The sequence below is a fragment of the Diprion similis genome, chromosome 2 (genome assembly GCF_021155765.1).
Source record: "Diprion similis isolate iyDipSimi1 chromosome 2, iyDipSimi1.1, whole genome shotgun sequence".
Lineage (NCBI taxonomy): Eukaryota > Metazoa > Arthropoda > Insecta > Hymenoptera > Diprionidae > Diprion > Diprion similis.
The window spans coordinates 11,960,431-11,983,516 of NC_060106.1; the positions used below are offsets into that span (position 1 = coordinate 11,960,431).

The 23,086-nt window shown below is 39.4% G+C and overlaps 3 protein-coding genes across 3 annotated transcripts; 2 read left to right on the forward strand and 1 right to left on the reverse strand.

The window, feature by feature from the left end:
- Positions 1 to 2,810: 2,810 nt before the first annotated feature.
- LOC124416398 (secretin receptor-like) lies at positions 2,811 to 10,692 on the reverse strand. The gene is made up of 10 exons (XM_046897420.1): positions 10,596 to 10,692; positions 7,160 to 7,236; positions 5,271 to 5,587; positions 4,706 to 4,800; positions 4,156 to 4,321; positions 3,904 to 4,060; positions 3,689 to 3,819; positions 3,515 to 3,606; positions 3,283 to 3,421; positions 2,811 to 3,183 (listed from the first exon to the last, which is right to left on the reverse strand). Exons 2-10 carry the CDS (start codon positions 7,233 to 7,235, stop codon positions 2,962 to 2,964), a joined length of 1,395 nt encoding a protein of 464 aa, XP_046753376.1. The 5' UTR covers position 7,236; positions 10,596 to 10,692; the 3' UTR covers positions 2,811 to 2,961.
- Positions 10,693 to 15,458: 4,766 nt separating this feature from the next.
- LOC124416400 (pickpocket protein 28-like) lies at positions 15,459 to 19,500 on the forward strand. The gene is made up of 10 exons (XM_046897422.1): positions 15,459 to 15,591; positions 15,664 to 15,814; positions 16,382 to 16,530; positions 16,872 to 16,971; positions 17,134 to 17,397; positions 17,499 to 17,610; positions 17,833 to 17,889; positions 17,992 to 18,151; positions 18,842 to 18,960; positions 19,050 to 19,500. Exons 2-10 carry the CDS (start codon positions 15,764 to 15,766, stop codon positions 19,388 to 19,390), a joined length of 1,353 nt encoding a protein of 450 aa, XP_046753378.1. The 5' UTR covers positions 15,459 to 15,591; positions 15,664 to 15,763; the 3' UTR covers positions 19,391 to 19,500.
- A 1,407-nt stretch (positions 19,501 to 20,907) lies between these two features.
- On the forward strand, positions 20,908 to 22,798 carry LOC124416406 (putative gustatory receptor 28b). The gene is made up of 7 exons (XM_046897429.1): positions 20,908 to 21,204; positions 21,291 to 21,559; positions 21,627 to 21,818; positions 21,885 to 22,140; positions 22,235 to 22,303; positions 22,401 to 22,490; positions 22,654 to 22,798. Exons 1-7 carry the CDS (start codon positions 20,908 to 20,910, stop codon positions 22,768 to 22,770), a joined length of 1,290 nt encoding a protein of 429 aa, XP_046753385.1. The 3' UTR covers positions 22,771 to 22,798.
- The last annotated feature ends 288 nt before the right edge of the window (positions 22,799 to 23,086 follow it).

Below are 23,086 nucleotides of genomic sequence, written 5' to 3' on the forward strand. Positions count from 1 at the left end.
TTGATATATTTCCGAACCCTTGATCAAATGTATATAGGCAATATCCACCAAACTGCATCTTGTAATCACACTTTTTTCACACAAATCAAAGTCTGCCTTTTCCCCGGTCGAATTGGATGGTTTCATTGTTTACAGACGGCATTTATAGAAAATTTTCGGTATTACCAACCATTCGGATCATTTATTTCGAGATTGAGGATGAGATTCTGAAAATTCAAACTTGAACAAGAATTTATTGACTAAACGCATGGCTGTTTTTTTCTGAAATAAGTTGGCCATCATGGAAGTATAAAGATGTATAAAGATGAACTGAATCAGCCGTAAAAGCTCAAGTTTCTCTCTCAAGAATACGTTTCTAAAATATTTTTCTTATATGCATTAAAATCGTTCCAGAAAGATGTTGAAATAAAAAAACACCAAGGAATCTTGAGAATTATGCTGCAACAGCACGTATTTCGGAACAGATATATTTTTCAGTAATGCACAAAAAAAACGTTACTGTTGCACAGTTAGAACATTTTATCCAACTGCAATTATTCTCCGTGGTAAATTTGTCTGTCGATTTATTAACTTTGTCAGAAAACTGCGGCAGTCTTTCATTTTACCAAAGAATTGTAGTAAATCTAACAGCAATCTTTTTCTTGTGTAAATCTATCGAAAATCTCAACTCAATTAAATTTACAAATAGAACCTTCCGCTCTTATGTTACGTTTTTTCATACGACATTATCTCTGCCAAATATAATGAGTCATTTTCTATCAATTCATCTATCCAGTGACAATGATCCGCTAAAGTTGGCAAGTATAATGTACCGATTTTGTGAGAATAGCCCAATTCTTAAGACCATCGGAGTATCAGAGGCTTTCAAAGATGTTCGTCGTTGTTGAACTCTTAAACTAGGAACCCAAAGTACATCTTTGAAGATAGCGAAGGAGTCCGTTTTATTGGAGCAGCGATGGCGCCGGCAGATGTGCCCCGAGAAACACCTGATCCTCGCCAACCCCGGCTGCACCCCCAACCAGAAATCCATACTTGAACCAACTCCATTGTTCCCCTCGAATCCTCAAGCTTGAATTCCGCTTCGGGTTTGGAAAATGCTCCAAGTACGGTGATTAATTTTCGCAAATTAATAACGCTTCGTACCGCGATCAATATATTTGGTCGGCAAAACCATAATACGTATTCGTGTAAAGCCGGATACATGTGAAAAACGACATTTTGAGGAAGATGAGTTTCACGTTTCCTGGTTGAATTCAGTATATTCGAAGAATCGAAATGTTGAAAATTATAACGTAGCAAAGTGTTTCCTAAAACACAAGCTACCCTTTTAGTTAATGAAATCAAGTACTCTGTTATCACTACGCATATTCCATTTGTGTATTCTGACGTCAAAAAGAAAAGAAATGATCACCCACGTGCGAATAGACGATAATTTTTATCGGTAAATTAGTTCAAGTAACGGCTTTCGCAGCCACGCTTTCACTCGAGTAAAAGCATACAAAGCATCTCTTGCGACCGCAGAAGCATCAACGGCAAAACAACCCCTGTCACGTGGCGACACGTGTTTGCTTGTACTGCGAAAATAATATTCAAAACCCTCTTTTAGGCTTTCCCTCTGTTGTCGTCGAGTATCGTCAAAACGTGGAGGAAATGTCATGGGATAGTTCACACCTCGTTACATTGCCTGGTCCGTAGAATCGAGCCCTGCATGTCTTTGGGGACTTTGTATTATAAAGTCATCACGACCCCACATGATCAACGCATTCCTTGATTGAACTTACTCTTAACAACAGTAGTCACGTGGCTAAAACTACCGTCCCATTTCTTTGTGGACTATGCAACCATTATAGTGCCGGTTGTGGTGGTAAACGGAATGATGAAATCCGTGTGCGTGTAATAATTGTTCTGAATGAACCGCGGATTGAATCTTTCGTGAATAAAAAACTGTAAGAGTAGTGTACTAACAAAAAAATATGAACAGGCAGCAAAAATAATTTTTTTGCAAAAACAATCACATGCAAAACTTTACGTTTCTGTCTAAAGCTGGTGATTTGGTACGCGAAGCGGCTAATCGCGATCACGCGATAGTTTCAAAAATTCAATATACAAGTCGAGTTCTGCTATGAATATTTTCAACTATCTAAATATACATGATATCTGATTTTTTCAATAAGCAGGTATTTAAACTGATCGTGATTTCGATCTAGACATGTCACATATGTATGAGAATGAGGCTGAAAGACAAAAATGTCTACACGGTAGATGGCAACACTGAATACGGGTTCTAAAAAATTATAGAGCGCGTGGAAAACAACCCCCATGAGCGAGGTTACCATCGGCAGTGAAACGTATCGATCACCTCTGCGTCCCTTGTGCGTAAGAAGAAGTCTTTCCGACAGTAGCTGCGACGTAACGTACCGACTAACGCTACTTACGGTAGGCACATAAACGGCTGTGCTCATGAAATATAACTTGCCATGTACAGATAGCTCATATTGTTTTACTTTGTCTCATGCATTATATTACGATTCTTATAGTGTAGCAAGGGGATGATTTGATCGGCAGGGAGAACGGTAGGTTTCATTATTATAGCGAAAATCACATTTATTCAAACGTGTAGAAGTAAATACATTTAATTACATCGATATGCTCCCAGTTTGTTCTCGGAACATTTTCTTTTTTTTTTCTTTTCTTAATCATATTTACGTATTCGTAAGATTGTACTCATATTTTGCATAGTGTAATATTATAATTAATCATTAGCCTAATCATTTAAATATTTCGAATTTCTACGGTAAACGGCTCGACAATCTTTGATTCTTTGTACCCGAGACTCATCCTGTAGTTTATAGATTTACAGCGAATCAAAAACTTGGTTAGGCTTTTTGCGTGAGACATAAAAGTGCGATGAACATTCAGGTACACTAATCGACGACTGAATTTCGCAGGCCGTTTTTGCGGCTACCGTATGACAGTTTCGCAATTCTCGGTCGCGTTGTGGTTGGCACAGATTCTATGAGAACGGTGGAAAGTCACCCTCAGGTTCGTCGTTCTGGGCAATTCGCGCTGCGCCAAGCTTAAGGATTCCGCCCCACGGCGTGATCTTTGGGCTTTCCAAGTCTTCCTAACTTCTGCACGGACTTCGCTGTTCAAGAGACAGTAGAGCAAAGCCACGAAACACCCCTGAAATTGCAAAATAACATTCGTTTAACGTTTGCACAATGGGTGTGACGACTGCCTGAGAAAATTTCTCCCAGATTTTCTCATCGATTCAAGGTGTACCTGAAAGGAGGCAAATAACTGGTCACAAAAAAGCCACACCAATTCGATGCTGGTGTCCTTGTAGTACGAAAGTCCCATGAACATTGTGTAATGGGCTCCGAAAAGCGGAACCAGAACGAGTGTCGATTTTGCCCATTTTCTGCGAAAACAGAATCAAAATATTATTCTATCGATACCATATAACACGTGACTGAGAAGAAATAATCGGAACTTGAAACTCTTCATTTCTCACCTGTATCGCATTTTCTTACGCTGGAGATACACGGACGTCTTCAACTTGACGAGGAGGACTCTCACGATATTCACGAAGAGGACGAAGTTGCACTGAAAACAGTGAATAAATTCAGCCGAAACGACGCCGATTATACGCTATATGACATTGCGATCAAAGGACGAAGAGACTCACCAAAATCGACATCATTATCGGTATACGTATGATGAGGAATAGAGAGGAATTTTTGTGGGTTGTCCAGCACAAGGTGTCCTCCATCGTTAGGCGGACCGCTATCCAAGGTATGACTACCATGCAGGGTAAACCTGATCAACATTCAAGTTAACCGGCAACCCGCGGAATTCCGTATAATAAAGTGCTAGAATGTGAATTAATTATGAAATACTTGCCCCAGCCTAGGAATATGTACAAAGTGATGGCCGATGTATCCGTGCAAAGCGCTAGGAATACCAAATTGTGAAGATAAAGACCCTCCATGAGGATCCAGGCGTAGTTTGCTACGATGAAGTATTGCCACAAGCTGGTGATGGTCTTGCAGACCCACGTCTGGAAGAGTCAATGGCGAGAGAAAGTTACCAGTTACAGTGCTCGATAAATAGTCATTGAAATTCGGGAAAAGTATTATAATTTATTCCCCTTACGTTGTGTTCCTGGATGAATGCGTTTTCTCCATCGACCATGACCACGTCCCAGGCGATGCCGATTCCTTCAACGAAAACCGAATCCTTGAGCAGTGTCATAAATGCTCGCATGATGAACGACACGAATAGATGCATGTGGAGTCTGTTCCTGGGATTTCTCAGTTTTCTTGAAACATACGTTAACAAACATTCAATACTTGATCTGCAAACTCACAGCGATTGGATCATTAACCCTCCGTTGGCCAACGTATACGAATTCGTCCAGTCTGACTTTCTGCTAAACGGTCGTTTGGTTCGGTTTCTTATTCTTGATTAATTTTTAATTATTAAATTGCTAAATATTTTATTAACACAACTGTCGGAATATCAAAAAGAACTCTCAAAATAAGTACCTAAATGGTTAGGGAGGTATTCTTTTGCTTTGAAGTGGATAAAAACAGCTTTCGACGAAATTCTATACATTTGCCAACGGTATATACAAAAAAGCAGACAGCCAACGGAGGTTTAATTACGGGATGATGGTAATGTTGGGATGGAACCTTCGACGTACCTGAGTAAGGAGAAGATGACAAACGCGATGACAAGTGTCGTCAAAGAAGATGCATATCCTATCCGAGATACGATCTTTGTAACCGGCAACCATTTCTGTAAATTAGGACCAACGATAAATCTTTCTTCACCGCAGACTGCAATGTGTGCCAAAAGTTCAAGACTCAGAATCACACCAGAATCAGTAAAGCCGGCGCGCGAGAAAAAAAGAGAGAGAGGAAAATAGGCCAAAGGATCAGCGAAGATCGTATTTCCAGAAGGTTGGTGCAGCGTGCAAGCTGTATAAACAGCAAAGCTCAGGACCACTGCTGCGATTCAATTAGATATCGGTGTATAGGTATTGTGGAACAGTGAATAACGAGAGGTAAGATTACTTGCCGCTCCGCAGGCCATTTGGATCGATATTAGTCGAGTGGTCCTGGAAGCGTCAACTTTTTTCACTTGGAGGAAAACAAACTGGCGGTATTTTCCTCCAACTCTTTAAGATTTCAATTAAAGAATACCAACAACTGACCGCAACTAATTGAGCTGACGAAAACGTCAATATATGTATAAGATAAACCTACTTTCAAAAGAGTCGAATTTCTGTCCCCGTCGTAGTTTCCGAGTTCCTGATCAAACTTTGTGACGTAGCTGACGTAGAAGGAGCTGGACGTCGTGCAGAGCGTGTAATTGCTCCTTGCGATTTTCTCCCTGTTGGTATACCATTCTCCAGATTCAAGGCACACCTTCGACGCCACCGGGTTTACCGAATTATTGTTGTACCCGATGACGGGGGGCGGTGGGCACGGGGCTATTGCCGTCGATGGGGCTAAGGTGCGAGGCCAGCAGAGAAGCCCGTCGAAAACAACGGGGCAGAAGGTCATCCAGGGAACGTCAGGTTCTACAGGTGAGAAAAAAAAGACTTAATAAGATCCAGAACAGTCATCGGTTGTCTTTTCAAGTAAAATCCTTGCAAACGAAACATGCGATCGATATGCTGCTCCTTGTTTTTTCCCTATATTCCAGGTACTTGGTTGAATTAGCTAGGGCAATTCACTGTCATAATGCCTCTTTGTTTGCCTGACAATCAGAATAACCATTCACTTAGTCCATCGATGTGTGTCAGTGTCAATTTGTCAGGGCTGCAAATAGTTCCAGTGGTTCGACCCGATATGCAATGATACTATCAGACAGAATTCACGTGGTTGACGTTTGTATTATTTCTCCGCTCATTATTTCTTCCGCGTTAATGGGATTGTCCGAAGGGCGACGGATATTGCGGCAATCAAACCAAGGTCTCCCGCTTTAACACACTGCTGGAACTTAACGGTAAATGAGAACTGAGAGCCGAGCCACTGGAGATCTTGGGATGCAAATATCTCTCTATCAAGTGACAAAGCTTTCCATAAAAATGCGAACATTGGTAACTTGAAAGGATACAGAGCCTAGATAAGTGATTCCATTATCGGTTTTCGAGTATCGGGACAGTTCCCTATTTGCTCCTTCTTTTACGTACATACAAATTGAATCTCAAAGTATGTTTAATACATGTAGAGAAAGAGTTCCTTGAGATCCAGAAAAACTTTTTCGACAAAAAATTGTGTCGAGTTCGATGAAAAGATATTTTTTTATAAAGGAGAGCAGCCTCAAAAGCAGCCATTTAGAATAGGTATAATTGAATCGAAAATTCGAGTGTAAGGCGTTAATTAACTGCCTTTGATATTCTCCCCTTGATACAATCACGGCTTTTGACGTCAGCAAACAAAATCGAGCCTGTTTGATTTTGGTCTAGACAACAGCCGGCGATTTCCTGTGGAAGCTAAGCACCGCACAATTTAATCGTACGTGAGAACGGAAATTCAACATTCTTCAGTCGCTTGGGGTGAGAACTACGATTAGGGGCGGCGAATCTAACGTCTAAATCTCAAGTCCCACAAGTATCGCACGTGGGTGGGTAACATACGACTGCCTTCCCAATTCTTCTGTCAAGAAATCTCTACTTCATCACTATTCTAGAGCTCTCGATTGATAAATTCATTCTTAAACTTTGACACCAATAAACAGAACCTCACTATTTCACATCTTTTAGCTCAATTGCATTTTCGTATTCTACTTGCCACCACCATTTCGCTCAGAACTGTTGCTCGACTGTCATGTGGCTGCACCCTATTTATCACCCTTCACATCGGATTGTAAGACCTGCTGCACTTGGTGGCTATTGTACCTATTGACCTAGATTCAGGTGTCTGCCTTGTAATATTCAAGCGTTAATTGTATTTGCTGATACATCATGGCTGTGCTCTGGAATGTTGTCTCCTTGGATCACATGTTGATTAATTTAATTTTGATCCTCCGTCAGTGTCGAGTGGCATTGATAATTAATTACTAATGACATCATTGAAAAATGCACTCGTCTCCAATGCAGTCTAGTCCTACAATTGACGTGTGCTTAAAATTATGTTATTCAACTTACCAATTTGCTCATTCCGGAGTACATCGCAACGGTTTTTCTGCTCGGATATGAACCTGTATTGAGCCGATTCAATCATTCTGAAAAAAAAATTGGTTTTATGCTTGACTTGAAGGTCCTACATGAGAAACATCTGTTTTAACCTTGGCTTTAATATTTCACTGACATATCAATTATGGACCACCTTTTTATGGCACTGAATACTCTGAATTTCTTTTCTTGCGAAGAAAACCTTTCCCAAGGCTGAATGGCCATTGAAATATCAAGTAGTACCTACTAGCAGTTTTTTTTCCTTTCTATCACCGGCCCCCGAAGCCTTTATATTTCCGTCCCATCAAAGCAGCGAATCATGATCATCGATCACAAAAAACATTTCTCACCTTAACCGATCACATTTTTCCTAACAGCTAATGCTACGTGGAGCAAATTCACCTGTGAACAGTTTCAAACTGCAAAGTGCTGACACAATTAAGTGCCTGAACAATCTCGCTTTAACGTAGAGTCTTGTTAGTTTAGGGGCTTGATCTTAATCAGCTGTCGACTCATGAAACATACATTGATGTCCTCAAACCTCGAGGTTCTCCGAACTATCAATCGCAAATTCTAACTGACTTGCGGTGTTCTGATAGATTGCATTCTGACCCGACAGACACATTTCCGATGGTGAGCTCTAGTCAGGAAATTTTACGAGGAAGACGTCCGCGCATAGAAGATAAATTTTCAATTTCCTGAGATTCGGTTTCCCCGTGGAACGCGCCAAATAATACACCTGATTTGCACGATCCAATTTATGGATTTTTTGTTTCTAAGTTTGAACGTGTCAAGAAAAACAAGTCGGGGTTATCTGATCCTATTGATTCTTGTATTTTTACGATTTCCATTATGGACCCGGCAACGCTGGAAAGGATAGCGTTAAAACAACTGATGCTGAAAATTTTCATCTGTATCTACACCTCTGTAAAAATAATACGCATCAACTAACATCGATTAGTATACCGATCGTTCGAATTTGCAAGAATTACTAACGGTTCAGCTGGTACTTCCTTAATTGCAAGTTCGTTCAGTGGTTCACGTGAAAAAATCCGATATCCAATTATTTGCTCATTATTGTCGACTGCATAGGTCAAGGTTGGGAAAATTGAAATTACGTGTGATTATACATGAACGGTATTAGCGTGACGACCAGCAACACGCAACAATATTATTCTTTATTCATCCTTTAAGGGACCTATTTTGCCAGCCTCTCCCCTACATATATTTGTGTACAAGCTTCTTCGAATATCGGAAATTCCTGTTTGAATTTTAGTATCTGGAAGGCCTTGAGCAAGGATTAATAGCCTTTTTCCAGAGAATCTTAATTTCCGTTATCATATTAAAAAGGTCTAAAATGTTTTGCCTCTAGATAAATTTTTTCTTCTTTAGCATTAGCATACTGTCCTCATTTCGGGCTAGCCTAGGATTCATTGAACTAGAATAAAGAATATAAAAAATATTCCCATTGAAAATCACGACGAACTCGTTATTATTGTTAAATTTGTAAAAGGAGAAACCTGCCTTCATACACAGTATCTCTTTTCACGCTCTTTCGGATTCAATAACCGAAAATTGAACAAAGTGTTTAATATATTACACGAACGATTTATTCATACCCAATAACCTATACTGCAATTTTGTTTATAAAAGTGAAAATTTAAATTAAATAATTCCGAATGTGTAATTTAGGTACATAATAATTTTTGCAAAAAAAAAAAAACAAATAAATAAATAACTGACCATAGTATGGATTCTTGCGAAGAAAGTAATGGAAAACAATTTTGAGTAAGCCATTCAATAAGTGACAAAAACATTTATTGCCATCGAAGCCTCGGATGGAACCGACTGCAATTTTGTATACGTCAAGAGTACAATTGAAAGACTAAAGGTGCAATGGAGGCAGCCGTATGCATGCATATTCATTTTATACAGTGGTACCCACGAAGTATTTGCACAATATGTACTCATCATTTATGTATGGCAAGTGGAGACGGTGAATAATGTGAAACACTTTTCCTTCTATCTCTGCCGGGACTTTGTATTTCACTTCACCACTTTTCGATCTATCAACTTCCGGAATTCCCTACCGGCAGTAGTGCCCAATGTGCATGCGTTACTAGAATAGTTTCTTTGAAAATCGAGAGCGATCGAATAAAATTATCTAATGTTAATAGTTGTGCCTCGCGTAACTTGAAAATCAGCTTCAGCTTCTACTCTCCATCCTCGATTTCTGTAATGCTACAATTTCTGTAATTTTTCTTTCCACTTTTTACACGTAGCTGCCCTATATTGGCGACGTAGATGTTTACTTAATTTAATTTTCTTTCTCATTACGGAACTTTATCCTTTTGATACTTGGATACAAGATACTCAAGCAAATTGAGTTAAGAAAAGTGATCTTTGGTGTGAGTTTAAAACTTGTACGTAATACGCTTCCATACTTTTTACATCAGATATACTCATGTCAGCATAAAGGAATTACGGTCGGACATTTCTTGCGTATTCTTGACCAGATCTAAATTTGATTATCGTTTAATTTCATAGTCTATATTACTTCGCCTTAATTATCGTGTAACTCGATCACTATTTTTCGCTAAAGTGTCGCCTGTCTACTCTCTGTGCAAGTTTTCTATTTATAGATCGTCGCAATTATAAAACGGTATCGTCTTCCACAACTTGTTAAACTCAGAAACCCAAGTTTCATTTCATGTGTGATAAAAACGATATTTCAGCTTATAGCAATAATTATAATTGACGCCTTGGCGAATGAAGAAATTCCCTCTGCGATGTTGAATATAGCATTCAATTTTCTTTTACCGCCAAAATTTTGCTCATGATCACTCAGAAACATATCGAGAACTTTTCGAGCAGTGATGCGTAAGTTGACAAGATTCCAGTTTCATTCGCATGAGAAATCACAGAACGATCTGATATGGACACGTGACAAGATTTCTAACGATCTTTTTTACTTTATTTTTTGTTTTTCCTTTTTTTTCGGACTATCGGCTTCGTTGACGTTACAAGGCTCACAAATTTTTTAATAAGGATAAGATGTCTCTTACTGATGAAACAATTGCTTTTTCATTCTATTAACAGATAAACACTGTCGAATAAACCGCCAAAACGTTATTCACACATCACTAGAAATTTTTCAAGTTTTCCTACACTGTTTTTTTTTTTATAGTTACGGGAATTGGATAGAACTATCTAGATCGACGTGCCGCTAACTTTCAAATTTACGCGATCGAACGGGATGGCGGAAAATGGTTTGCTCACGTAAATGAATATTTCTTTTTTTAACGGAGGCCCGTAATATCAGTTCGTCCAACGAAATTTCAAGGAATTTCAAAATTGCCGCAAAGATAACGAAGTTCGTTCTAAAAAAATCAGAACAGGTGTTACATACTGCCAATATCAACCCAAGTAGTAAGCAATCCTCAAATATTTCGCTGCAGTATTCGGTTGTTCTGCATAGAAAAAATGAGTTTCTATTTTTACTCTCGATTACTTTAATAAGTCAATGTTACAACACCATACGAACAAATATCTCTCAGCTTGGTACTCTGCAGTTTGATTTATTCAAGGCCTGATAAATATTCATTGAAAATTTACGACATCGAATGATTCAACAAGTCAGCTCGGCTCACCTGCTCTTGACGGACATGCGACGAGGGCGAATTACCACAAGATATTTGACGCTGTCTAAACCATGCAGTCACAGTCGCACGATAATCACGAAACACGTTTCCAATGCCTTAAAAACGTCGCTGCGGGATGACGTAGGCAACGAATATCCGCACAATTATTCTGTTATCAAGTGGTGAACGAGGGTGAAGTGGGAGTGAATCAGGTGTATCCTGCTCCTCACGGGCTTGCGAGGAGTATGTTTGCCTTCTGGGATGTCCCTCGCAGATTCCCCGCCAAAGCAGACTCCCCGTGCGACAATAATTCCATCTGTAGGCTCGCTGCTCGCCGCGCAGGCGTGATCCTGAAGGACTCTGGTCCAGTGATGAGCGCAATTGTAATTAGTCGAATACAAATAACAAATTACAAATTTCATTTATAATCGAGACTACATGATAAAACACAAATTTCAATCATAGTTTATAATTGAACGTATGCAGGCTGTAAATTACATTTGCTTCTCTATGTATCGTATTTGGACGTACGTCACATTAGGATGGTCAGTACTTGGGGTGATGATGATGAAATGGAAAAAAGGTTAGATTTAGAGGGTATGAATTTCGTCTAGATTGCCTGGTATGTTGATTTGAATTTTTTTTTATTAGTTAGTAGCATTAATTTCCACTAAAATCTCACATTTGTAGATTTTTGGGAAATCATATTCTTACAGAAAACTATGTAAGACTGATAATTTGGCCATAATACGTGTATTTTCGGTGGGGAAATTCACCCTCTTACAGAAAAGGCTTAGAGTTGAGACTAATATATGAAAAAGTTAGGGATTCGTTTTTTAATTATTTGAAATCGTTCAGGGGTGGCTTGAAAAAAATTGTCAACACCCGAAATAAGAACCACCCCAATGTAACATTTTATATGGTCGAATAAGGATATCAATTACATCGGAGAATTGTAATTGATTCAGGAAAATATTTTGTCAATTACTTCCGAAAAGTGGAAGTGAATCGAAATTAATTTCAAATTAGGTACAAAATTAATTTGCATAATTTTATTTCACTGCAAATACTAAGTACAAAACGTACTTTATTTTATTTTAATGACAAATCAAATTTGGAACTTATTTTACTCTATAATTACAAGTTGTATTGCCCAAAGAACGTAACGAACTGGACGGTTTTTGATTTATTTCATCACAGCGAAATTCACCAACAGAAGTATCTCTGGATTCATTTAATTAAGATGATTACAACTCATTCGAAACTTTTTGAGGCGGACGAGCTTCTCGCGTTTTTCAACTTCACCGATTGAAGCTTCCGACCTTGTTATGTGTTAAACTTCACGGTTGGTGAATCAATTTTCTCCTTGAGTGAATATCAGGAGCTTGTCTTTTTCGTTTCCACCCTCTTAATTTTTTCCCGTCATTTAGTGACGTAAATTCAATAGCCGAGTAGGTAAATATGTTTCTGTATCAAATTCAAACAAGGACGCGTCTTGAAAACGTGTTATCAACTAATTGGAATTCATAAAAAAAACACACACACACTTTCAATTTACCTCCAGGTACAGCACTAGCGACATTAAAGCTGTGTCGGAAAGGTGTCGTTTGAGACTTGTCAAGGCACTCGTAAAGTCATTCTTCCATCCTGTACACGGCTGACAATTCACAATGAGTTGTAATCTCAACGACTTTGATCTTTTAGGAAGAACTTCGCACAATGGTTCTCAGTGGTATTGTATGAACGACGGAAGTAAGCAAAGTCAGAAATCTGTCACTTCGAAAAGGTTTTTTTTCGATTCCCCACTCGAAGGTTCTCAACTCTGGGACATATTTATCTATAAAAAAAAAAGGTCCCTGCTACTCTTTTCAAGTGCATCTAAAGAAAGTGAGCAATCTTCTTTTCACACTTCTTGGAAATCCTCATTTTCCTAATTGTGTTAACTGATCTCACGAGTTGGCCACAGTAGAAAGACTCAAGCTTAGGTCAGCCGAGGCATTCTGCGTTCGAGCAAACAATAAGTCAGATGGTCAGACGATCCCAGTAATAAATGACGCTACTGTGCCGGCGTTTTTACAACTAATTGCAACTAAGACACGAATCACCCGCAGTTCCGATTCTGGCAAGATTCGTTTTGTTTACTACATGCACTATATTTCTATCAGTGCTTTAACAAACAATTCAAAGCAATCCAGCGTTATGATGTACCTTTTCACCTTTTCATTTTCATTCCCAACTGTTTTAGCAACCGTTTTATCTTCCAAATTTATTCTTATCTCGTTTTATTTATTTATGTTTATTTTTATGTGTATAGTCATCAAAAGCTCTCACAAGTCAAGCTGGAGAAAGGAATGAGGCTTTTCTGTGGCGATATGATACAAAGTAGCCCTCACATCAAACGCGATTCACATCCTCAATTTGTATGAAGAATCTTAATATCAAAGAGTATGAGGAAAAAATTTGCAGATATTTTCGCACAAGATAATTGCTCGTCGTAAAGTCTTCATTTGGACAGAATAACGACGAACGTGTATATGGTGTTCGGGAGTAAGACATCTTCATGACGCACCGAACGTCTGAGTAAGGATTTATTTTTTACCGAGACGGTCAATGTTTGTCATAAAATGTACTTTATTTCCACGCACTCTATACCAAATTGCCCGTATCACAGCGATTCGTATCGCAGCAAAGCGTGAGTCACTTTCCTTCCAATACTATGGTGCATTCCAAAGTTGGATTGGATGATAAAAATAACCTACAAATGGAATGAAAATTAATGAATTCTTTATTATTATTATTATTCTTGTTGTGATATATTCGATTTTATTACTAATTATAGAGTCAATGTGATACTTTTTTTCCATTATCGCCCGCACGCATCCTTGGTGGATAAATGCTGTAGAAAAAACGGCCGGGAATGTTAAAGTTCCGTTAGTTTTCCAACTTTATCGATTACTTTGCAAGTAGATATTGAAAAGTTTAATGAAATTGAAGCAATCATGCTGCGATAGCCTCGTCAGGATATTTCCACAGATTGGATATTGTCATTTCGAATCAACGAAATTGCTGCCCACCGTATTACCAGTTCTGAATTTATCATGAGAGTTGGTGTCCAACAACCGACTGTTATACCATTTGGATTTCCGTGAGCAGAGCTTGAGGCTCGTTTTTTTCCAGGCAACTCAGAGGCTCGAAACTCAGCGAAAACATCAAAGAAGGTAATGTCTTCGCATCCATTTTCTGGCGGTCGTGTTTGTATTAGGGTTTCACGTTTTTCTTTCAAACCAAATATCAAATCATAAAACGCTTTTTCATATGGTTCAATTCTGAGAAAAACCAGTGTGGCCGGTAATACGGTCACGATACTGGAAGGTTGCGTATCAAATTCGAAGGTGTGGCTTTTGATCTTAATCTTCCTTGGAAACTGCGCGATGAAAGACGATTTTGTGATTTCATACATGAAGTGTCGGGTTTGTTCCTTCGAATTTAAAGAGCGAGTAAATTAGACAATAAAGAGTAAAAGGTAGGAAGAAAAGAGAGTGAAAAGTGAACGAAATGTCTGACGGAAAATGCTATAGCAGGTTCCATTGACTGAGAATAAATCTTTGGGCGTTTGGATTGTTCAATCAAAAACTTCACACGAAGCATGATAGACATTACTGACGATGATTGGACATGGAGAAAATTAATAAGGCCAGTCAAGTTTCCTGTTCTTGAAACTTCGATCGTGGAATATGCGAAATAACAATCTTGAGACCCGATACAGTTACTGATCCCCGAGTTGAGGTGTTGCATAAATTACCGTGAGAAAGACGAACGGATTTTTTTATTCAACGAGAAAACAATGAACATGAATTAAAGGAGTTCCGTTAACAGATTCCTTAATTTATAGAATCAAGTTTCGTAAAATTAGAGAATTTGAAAAATACAAATATGGCATTATAACGAGTTTTAAAAAGTTCTAACCAGTGATAATCGAGGGCTCTTTTCGTGGCTGAGAGTATCATCTGAGAATGGAGCCGAGTTTGACGAGAGGTCAACATGGATGGCCGAGGCGAAACGGTAAGAAGATCCTTCCACTGTAACAACTTGTTGTCGAAGTTCAATTACCTCAAATTCAGTGGCTTCAGCACGGTGTAAACATTGATCTTTGCTACAGAAATTTGTAATCTAAGTGTGCTTGTCTACGTCCTGCAACTTGATATACTCCATACATTTTCTTCGCATACAGTATCACGAGGACACGGACATGGTGTGAAAATCCGACTCCGACGAGCCTTTCGAACTTTGAGACGGGAAACTCATTTGTATTTCCGCGAGACCGGCCTCCACGGTTTCAAGTACATTACTTCGCCAGGCTCGACAATCATCGAGAAATTTATTTGGATTGTGGTAGGAAAGGAGCAGATTTGGTTCTTCAAAATACTGCGACAATTTCTATTCACTTATCCGTTTCTTGTGTCGTTTATTACCGATACTTTTTCCACGTTAGAATGAAGCAGGATAAGTGAAGTCACTCGCTGATTCACCTCGTATCGATATTACCTCGTAATAACGCTCCTGCATGATTCAGGTCTGCACTCTCGGTATTGTGTTCTGCATAATTCTGATGTGTCTGGTCTGGCGTCGCTTCCAACAGACCCCAACAGTGACCACGATCGACACGACGACACACCCTATATGGGACCTGCCCTTCCCAGCAGTTGCAATTTGCAATTTCAACAAAATCTATCAGCCTGTAGCCGATCGATTGAAGGAAGACTTGTGAGTATTGAGATATGGTCCTTATTGGATATGGTCCTTATTCCTTGATGACCGTAATTTCTTCTCGTGAAGCCAAAAGGTGGGTCTCACGGTCGCGCAGATCGAAGACTTCTTCCAATCACTGCCAAAGCTGGTCCGTCCAGAATACATAAGCGTTAATGTCACTCCAGGAATGCGAGCCATGTCTGTTCTCGGCTATACAGTGGAGAAACTAATGCGTCGGGTAAGTTGAGATCCGAAATAAATACGTATTGAGAATGGGACTGGTGTGTGTAGAAAACTGGATTGATTTAAGAGCTCGATTAGTCCACGGAACGTGGTCATAGGTTAAACTTTAAAGTGAGCCTTTGGAAAATACCGCTTTTTGTCAAATTGCACGTTTAATTTTGCAAGAAGTTGTATCTCACACGAATTGACTCAGGTCCTTAGACATCGTGGGTACGACTATCAGAAAATAAACTGCTGAATTTCGTGTATACACCCAGCTTCTGTTTGTCGTATGCAAATAACCAAACTACCATCGGTGGTAGGTATCGTATACAAGAAGTAAACTTTCTCACGTAAAGGGTGGACTTCCCTTTGAAGTTTAATACCAACCCCGCCGTAAAATTGTGCTTGAATATTCAGTAAACTCCATTACGATGTGTCGATACGATACTTTACAGTTGCTGGAAATTCAACTTTTCTTAAATACCGTTACAGTATATACTATAAAGACTTTCTTATCAGTGAAATTTGCCCAACTTTTTTTGGGTTTAGGGCGTTTATTTAATTTATTTTTCCAATTTAGTTGATGCAGCCTTGCGACAAAATGTTGATCAAGTGCGCTTGGTTAGGCCAACTGTACAACTGCTCCAAGATGTTCCGGGCGATTAAATCAACCGAAGGCTTTTGCTGTGCTTTCAATTATCACGCCATGATTGCGTCTGACTCCGACACGTAAGTAACGTACGTTTTGATCTGTTCGTTGATTTCTGCATCTTACTGCTGACATTTCCGGGAAACGAAATACGTGTTAAATTCAGCGGATTCTAGTTTTTAACGAAGTTTAGTGGAATCACAAAAATTACAGAGCATGGGAGATAAATTTAAGCACTTGTCATCGAGTCGACAATGTAGCGGTTGCAGACTTAGAAAAAAAGAAACTTCTATTCACATCACGAAAACAAGGCTAAACTGCTTACCGGTTCAAAAATGTAGAAGATCCTACCCTTTAGATATGGATTAGCTTCGCACTATCAGATATTTGAATGCAAATGAAATTCCAGTACCTATTACAGAATACCTTCGACCTACCAAAAATTCGTACCAGGAGTAATTAGCGCAAGTACTGAGTCTGAACAAAATTCTTATTGGGTTCCTGGAGTGGAAGGAATCGAGGTTAGTAAACTGTTGGAGGAACAACCTGTACGTTCAAAGTCACTATAATTGAAGCTAAACATTAAACTTTTACTTCGATGTCAAAATCACTGTTGTCAAAACTATATTAACGAGACTTTCTATTAATATTGTTAAAGCCACTGTAAAATTATACTATGTCAGAAAGTCGCAGGATCCGGCAGAGACGTTGGCCTGTCCGTGATATTTGATCTGGAAGAAAAGTTTTACGGAGGTGCGACCCGCCCGTACATCGGAGCATCGGTGATGCTTTACGACGCGGAAGATTATCCAGAAATCTCAGTACTTACCTCTCTGGCAGAACCAGGAAAAGAGATTGACATCGCGATAACAGGGACCATAGTCGAAAGCGTGGCGAGCGTTCGAACCCTTTCTGTTGAACGGCGACAGTGTTGGTTCGATGATGAGGTGGGTCTCCTCTTTTCTTCGCCTAATGTCATACCTTACACACGTGGAAGATAAGAGTATTACTAGCCGCTAATTCCCATGTCGTACATGATTGAATGCAGGTCAGTTTGAAATCATCGCCACTCTACAGTTATCCAACATGCGTTACCGAATGCAGAATCGAACACATCAGAAGCTTGTGCAACTGCATACCATTCTACTATCCGCACTCTTGTAAGTGATGTCGACGTATGCCGAGCGTCTCTCGTTTTCTTATTTTACAAATGATTCGCAGATATGTTCGATTGATGACACTCATGTACAGATAATGCAGAGATTTCTATTCCAATTCTGCAGTATCTAATCAATGTTCGATTCGTCACTTAAGAAATTCATCAAGCTGCTTCAATATTTTACTTCTCAGATAATGTACGTTTCATCGATTCTTTTTCTCAGATGCGAAAACTCGGACGTGTGGTTTAACGGATGTGCACTGCCTGCGGACTTACAGACGTAAGGATCATTTTGCACAATGATTTTGCATGTTTACTTCCGTTTCACTCTAGAGCCGGTGACACCACTTAATTTCGTCCTCTTGATTTTTATCATACGCAGGAGTTCTGTCAAGCTTACAAACGCCGATAGATATGAATATTGAAAACAGCACGTTGAAAACCGCCGAATGTCAGTGCCTTCCTCAATGTACTGATAGATGGTATTCTTTCGCAACCGAAGCGGCCGATATGAAACAAGTTAAATACGACGCACCGATGTTGTAAGTTTCTTCAACGACAATCTGACAGTGATTTTCGACTTTCACCGAAGATAAAATTGCTAAAATATTATATGTTCATACAAATTTAGAAGCCAATACGCAATCACAGAGATTAAGAAACAAAAAACCTGAAAATTATCGCCTTGCATGGATGGTGTGTTGACAGTTTGGTTTTGATATAAAACGCGATAACATGAATAGAAAAATATTGCCGTCAATTACGTTGCCATCATTTATCTACTGACCATTTTTCTTGCTCGCAGTGAAAATGAACTCAAGCGGTGTACATATCTGCACAATCGCTTCTTCTATTGCTCCTAGGGGACATTTCTAGTGAGCATATTCTTATGTCTGTCGCTGCATTGCCTTGTGTAAATGAATCCACTGGGCAACAATCGAACTTGCTCAGGTTACTTCCCAATTCTTGAATAACGGTGTAATTAACTTGTTTTCAAGGCACAATTTTTGTGTGCCACATCACAATGCGGCGAATATCGGTTCTCGTTGGTTCACCGCCAACATACTGCGTACAAAAGTATTATACTGATGCGGCTAAATATATGACATTTACCAATCAGATGTGTGGCGAAAACAATTGTAAAACTTGCCGCTTAAGCATGTAAATCGACGCTGATGCACGCATGGGTGTGTGAAATTTGTGTTTTATTCTGTTTTATGGGATCGTAATAGCCAATATTACAGCCATGGCTTGGACGTTCGAAATTTATCTCTGATTTACGTCTACTTCCGAGACATTTCGTGTCTTAAGTATCGCAAGGATATTTGGCTCACCTGGGACGGTTTGTTTGGTAAGTTGCCTTTTATTATTGGACGTTTATGTTGCAGCCTTTAGATAGTCAAGATCCGGAAGCTATAAATGACTGAAATCACTTTTCAGCATCCTTTGGCGGAATTTTTGGTCTATGCCTAGGTGGATCCGTTATTAGCCTGATCGAACTCCTATACTTCTATATGGTAAGAATATTCCACAAAAGAGATTACCAAACGGTTATTTCCGTAAAGAAGTCTGTCGCTTCAAAGTTACAAAACAAAAATATTAAGTGGATAGACGTGACGGCAAATCCCGGCTTGAACAATCATAATCTAGAGATGTTAAAGCGCAGCTTATGGTTACCTTCAACCAACTCTACAGAGGACGACGTTCCTTCGTTATCGAATCGGTTCAAAAGTTTCCGAGCTTCTACCAGATTGAAACATAACAGGATGATCGCAGACTAACTTCAACGATGTAACGTTTATAATGCACGTTTTGTTGTATCGTCGTCACGGTGCAAAGAAAACACTTGTACTACCAAACAGTCTTTACGTTCCAACAAATTGGATACGATGAAGAGGAAAAAAAAATTGGCACGCAACTGCACCTTCATTTCAGTGTTGTCTAAAATCGTCTTTTCAAGCGCAGAGGGAAAAGAGAATAAAATCGAATACCTACGTGTAAATCACGTGAAAATTACGTTCTTGTGACATTTCAGATAAAATATTCTACCTGCAGTCAATTGGAACGGTTCTGCAACAATAAATTAGTCACTAACAAACCGCATGCAGAGCATATAAAAAATGATTGAACTTGAATTATGATTAAAGTAAAACGTTACGGTTCCCTTCGCACTTGTCTCTTCGATAATTCGCAAGTGACCCTATTAACGAATGATATGTCATTGCTAACCGACAGGAGACATCCGATCGTTGTGATGACATGCAGGAATTACTGTTTTCAATAGATGAGCTTTGTCACGCTGCGTATCATTGCCGTTTTCATTATTCGAGCTTTGTCCTGCTCGTGCATCATCGCTGCTCTCAATGGGTGGACTTTGGCTATTGAAGCAAGCGAATGGACGATGTTTAAAGGTGATATTGTCTAGAATATCATGATTGATTGTAATAAATATCGACATTTCTGTGAAGAAAGTGTAAAAAAAAATACTAATAAAGTTTGATGGTGTTTGAATCATTCGAGGCAGACGGGATTCGTCGATACATCTCACAGTGGAATTGATATATCAGTTTCTGTGAGCTGATTTCGTTGAAACGTAATTTGTATCAGGGTAAACACGTACTTATATAGAATAGAACGTTTTTTGAAACAGGTAGTTGGAATTCTTGGCTGGAAAGTATAAACTATTCTCTGAATTGAATATTCATTCTTCGATCAATTAAGCAATGCATGTATCACCATGCAAATAGGTATATTACATCGCCACGATGCAACTGTTACAGGCAAGCATCTACATTTCACAAAGAACTATCCATCCATTTTTACAACTCAACAATTTATACCAAACACATACAACAAGTACCTATGATACGAACGTGTCAAATATTCTGAGAAATTTTGATGTATGATATCTTAATGTTTATTGCTGTCTGTATCAGCTGGCAAATATACTCACTTGCAAAACATTGCTAACATTCTTGAAGCGAATTGTTTGAAGAATCGATTGCCGAGGGTTAATGAAGCATCCACAAGCACCGTGACTTCACCGTATTATTTTGTCAGACGAGTGAAAACCTGGCATACCCAAGCCCCGAAAGTGTTGTTGCACTTTCTCTCCACTCCCTATTTCTCCGAAAAACCTATCCATCTAATACGGTTGATTATTTTTTTACTCTCTGATTGTAAAAAAGACACTCTTGTGCATATTCTTGAGGTCAATAGGTTCACAGAGGGTAAGTCTCACAGATTATTCCCTTCATCCCGTCGATTGTCGACTCAAATTTGTAGTCGTGTTCCAGATATGAAGTTCCCGGAGCCAAAGACAATCAGGAGTGCGATGATCCCGACGTTTCTCGCCCACTGGGTACTTGGTATGGGGACTATTGAGTGTCCGATCGGTCGACCGAGACCAGTCATATCTCTGTGCTGGTCATTCGTTTATTTTGCTCTTCACTTGAACATCGTAATACTCGCAAACAAAGAAGATCCGACCGAAAATGCGCTTGGTGACGTTTCTTACAATGCCTCTCAGGTTGCCAGAATCATCGACTTGATCGCCGTGACGATATTTTTGTACACGGGGCGCTGGAAAGCAAAGGTATAATGTAGCTTGCAAAAGACGAATCGAAAATGCAGCATAATCTATGATTTTTTACGAATTCGACGTAACTGGAAATTTTTCAGGACTTCGCGACTTGCTTGGACAAGCTCAATTCCATTGACAAGATGCTGAGCACCGTTGGAATCCCGAACGAATACGGATTGATCTTAAAATATCAAATGATTCAGCTGACCATGGTCCTTTTCTTAGTGGGAATAACGCTGATCTACTTTATTCGGTGGTTCGGTTACGAAGCTTGGTCCAAGACCGCGGCATTCGCCGCTGTACTTTGTGCTGAATATCTAATGATGTACAACCACATTATTAATTGCACCTTTGCTACCCTGGTCAGGTACTCATATAATCAGGAAATTCCCAGCCGTTGTCCGGTCACTTAAACCTTGTTGGTCTTCTTGCAGACACATTGGCGGGCGTTTTCGATACTTGAACGCGCATCTGCGGCAGTTGAGCTCTAGGGAAATGAAAACCGGGCCGTTTCGTCAAAATTTAAACTACTTGTTTGCTCCACTTGAGCTCGAAATTCATACGAACGTACCATCCATCGGAGTAAGGGACAAGGAGTCAGTGGCACATGTCATGTGGAGTACCAGGTGAAATTTTATGGGTGAGTTTAATTCATCGTTGAACCACTACAGGGTCTACGCTTTTTTCTGCAGAAGAATACATCGTGAACTATGCACCATAGCCAGGAGTCTAAACGAGGCCTTTGCAATCCAGCTGCTTGTGTCGATGAGCACATCCTTTGTTCTTATAATCACTCTGCTCTATAATGGTCACGTTTACTTGAACGTCCTGACAACCGAGTATTCGACATTCAACATTTGGACAATCGTGTTAATTTTGAATTGGATTATCATCGCTTGCTCGTCAATTCCGTATGTCGCTTTTGTCTGCTCGATCGCCTCTGCCGAGGTAAATGCTAGATTTCTATTTACTTATCTTACAACGGCTTATGAATAATCTCGCATAACGGAGTAACGCAAAAAGTAACATTCGTCACATGCAGGCACAAAATATAGGCGAAGTCATCTTCGAACTTGTCACACCGACCAGTTCCAACCGAGTAAAAGAGGAAGTAGGTATTGCAGTAGCATTAATTAAGTTCTACTCTGTGGTAGGTGTTTAGCAAGGTGATAGTATAGCCTAGATCATGACTGCTCCTTTCTTGCTAGGCTCACAGCTTCTCACTCCAGCTTGTACGAAAACCTCTGGAATTCACGGCATGTGGATTCTTTGTGCTGGAGAACGGGATGGTCCGCGACGTACGTAAGTCTGCATCTGGATCAATGATAAACGAGTTGCACTTTGACTCTCTGAATGCCTATCGTTTACTCACATTCATTAAACCTACAAAGCTGCGCCGACTCAAGTTGACTTGAGTCGTTAAATGTGGCGTCGGACCTTCATTTCCAACTCTACTTTCAGATGATATCGTCGGTAACAACTTATTTAGTGATTATGATCCAGCTTCGCGGTACTTACGATGTGTCGGTCAATCACTCGACTGCCGTTCCATCTCAAGCGCTGAATTCTACTAGCTAAAGCGAAGCAAATGTCCAACAAAATATGCATATTTATTATTTATAGATGAAAATACCGTTTCATTTAGAGTGTATCATATCTATTACGTGTAGCACTTGCAAAATTCGTTTGTAGGTATAATGCATTGCGAATCCAGTTTGGGTTGTGATTCGTAAGAACAAATTATATACCGTTGATTCCGAGTTTCTGGAAATATATCATGTGTCTAATGGCATGGCGTGTATTTGTTTTGTATCGTATTTAGGCTTAAAACATGAAAATATAGTCAGAAACGTTAAAACTGAATAACAGTTTAATTAAGAGCAAAAGGTCGCAT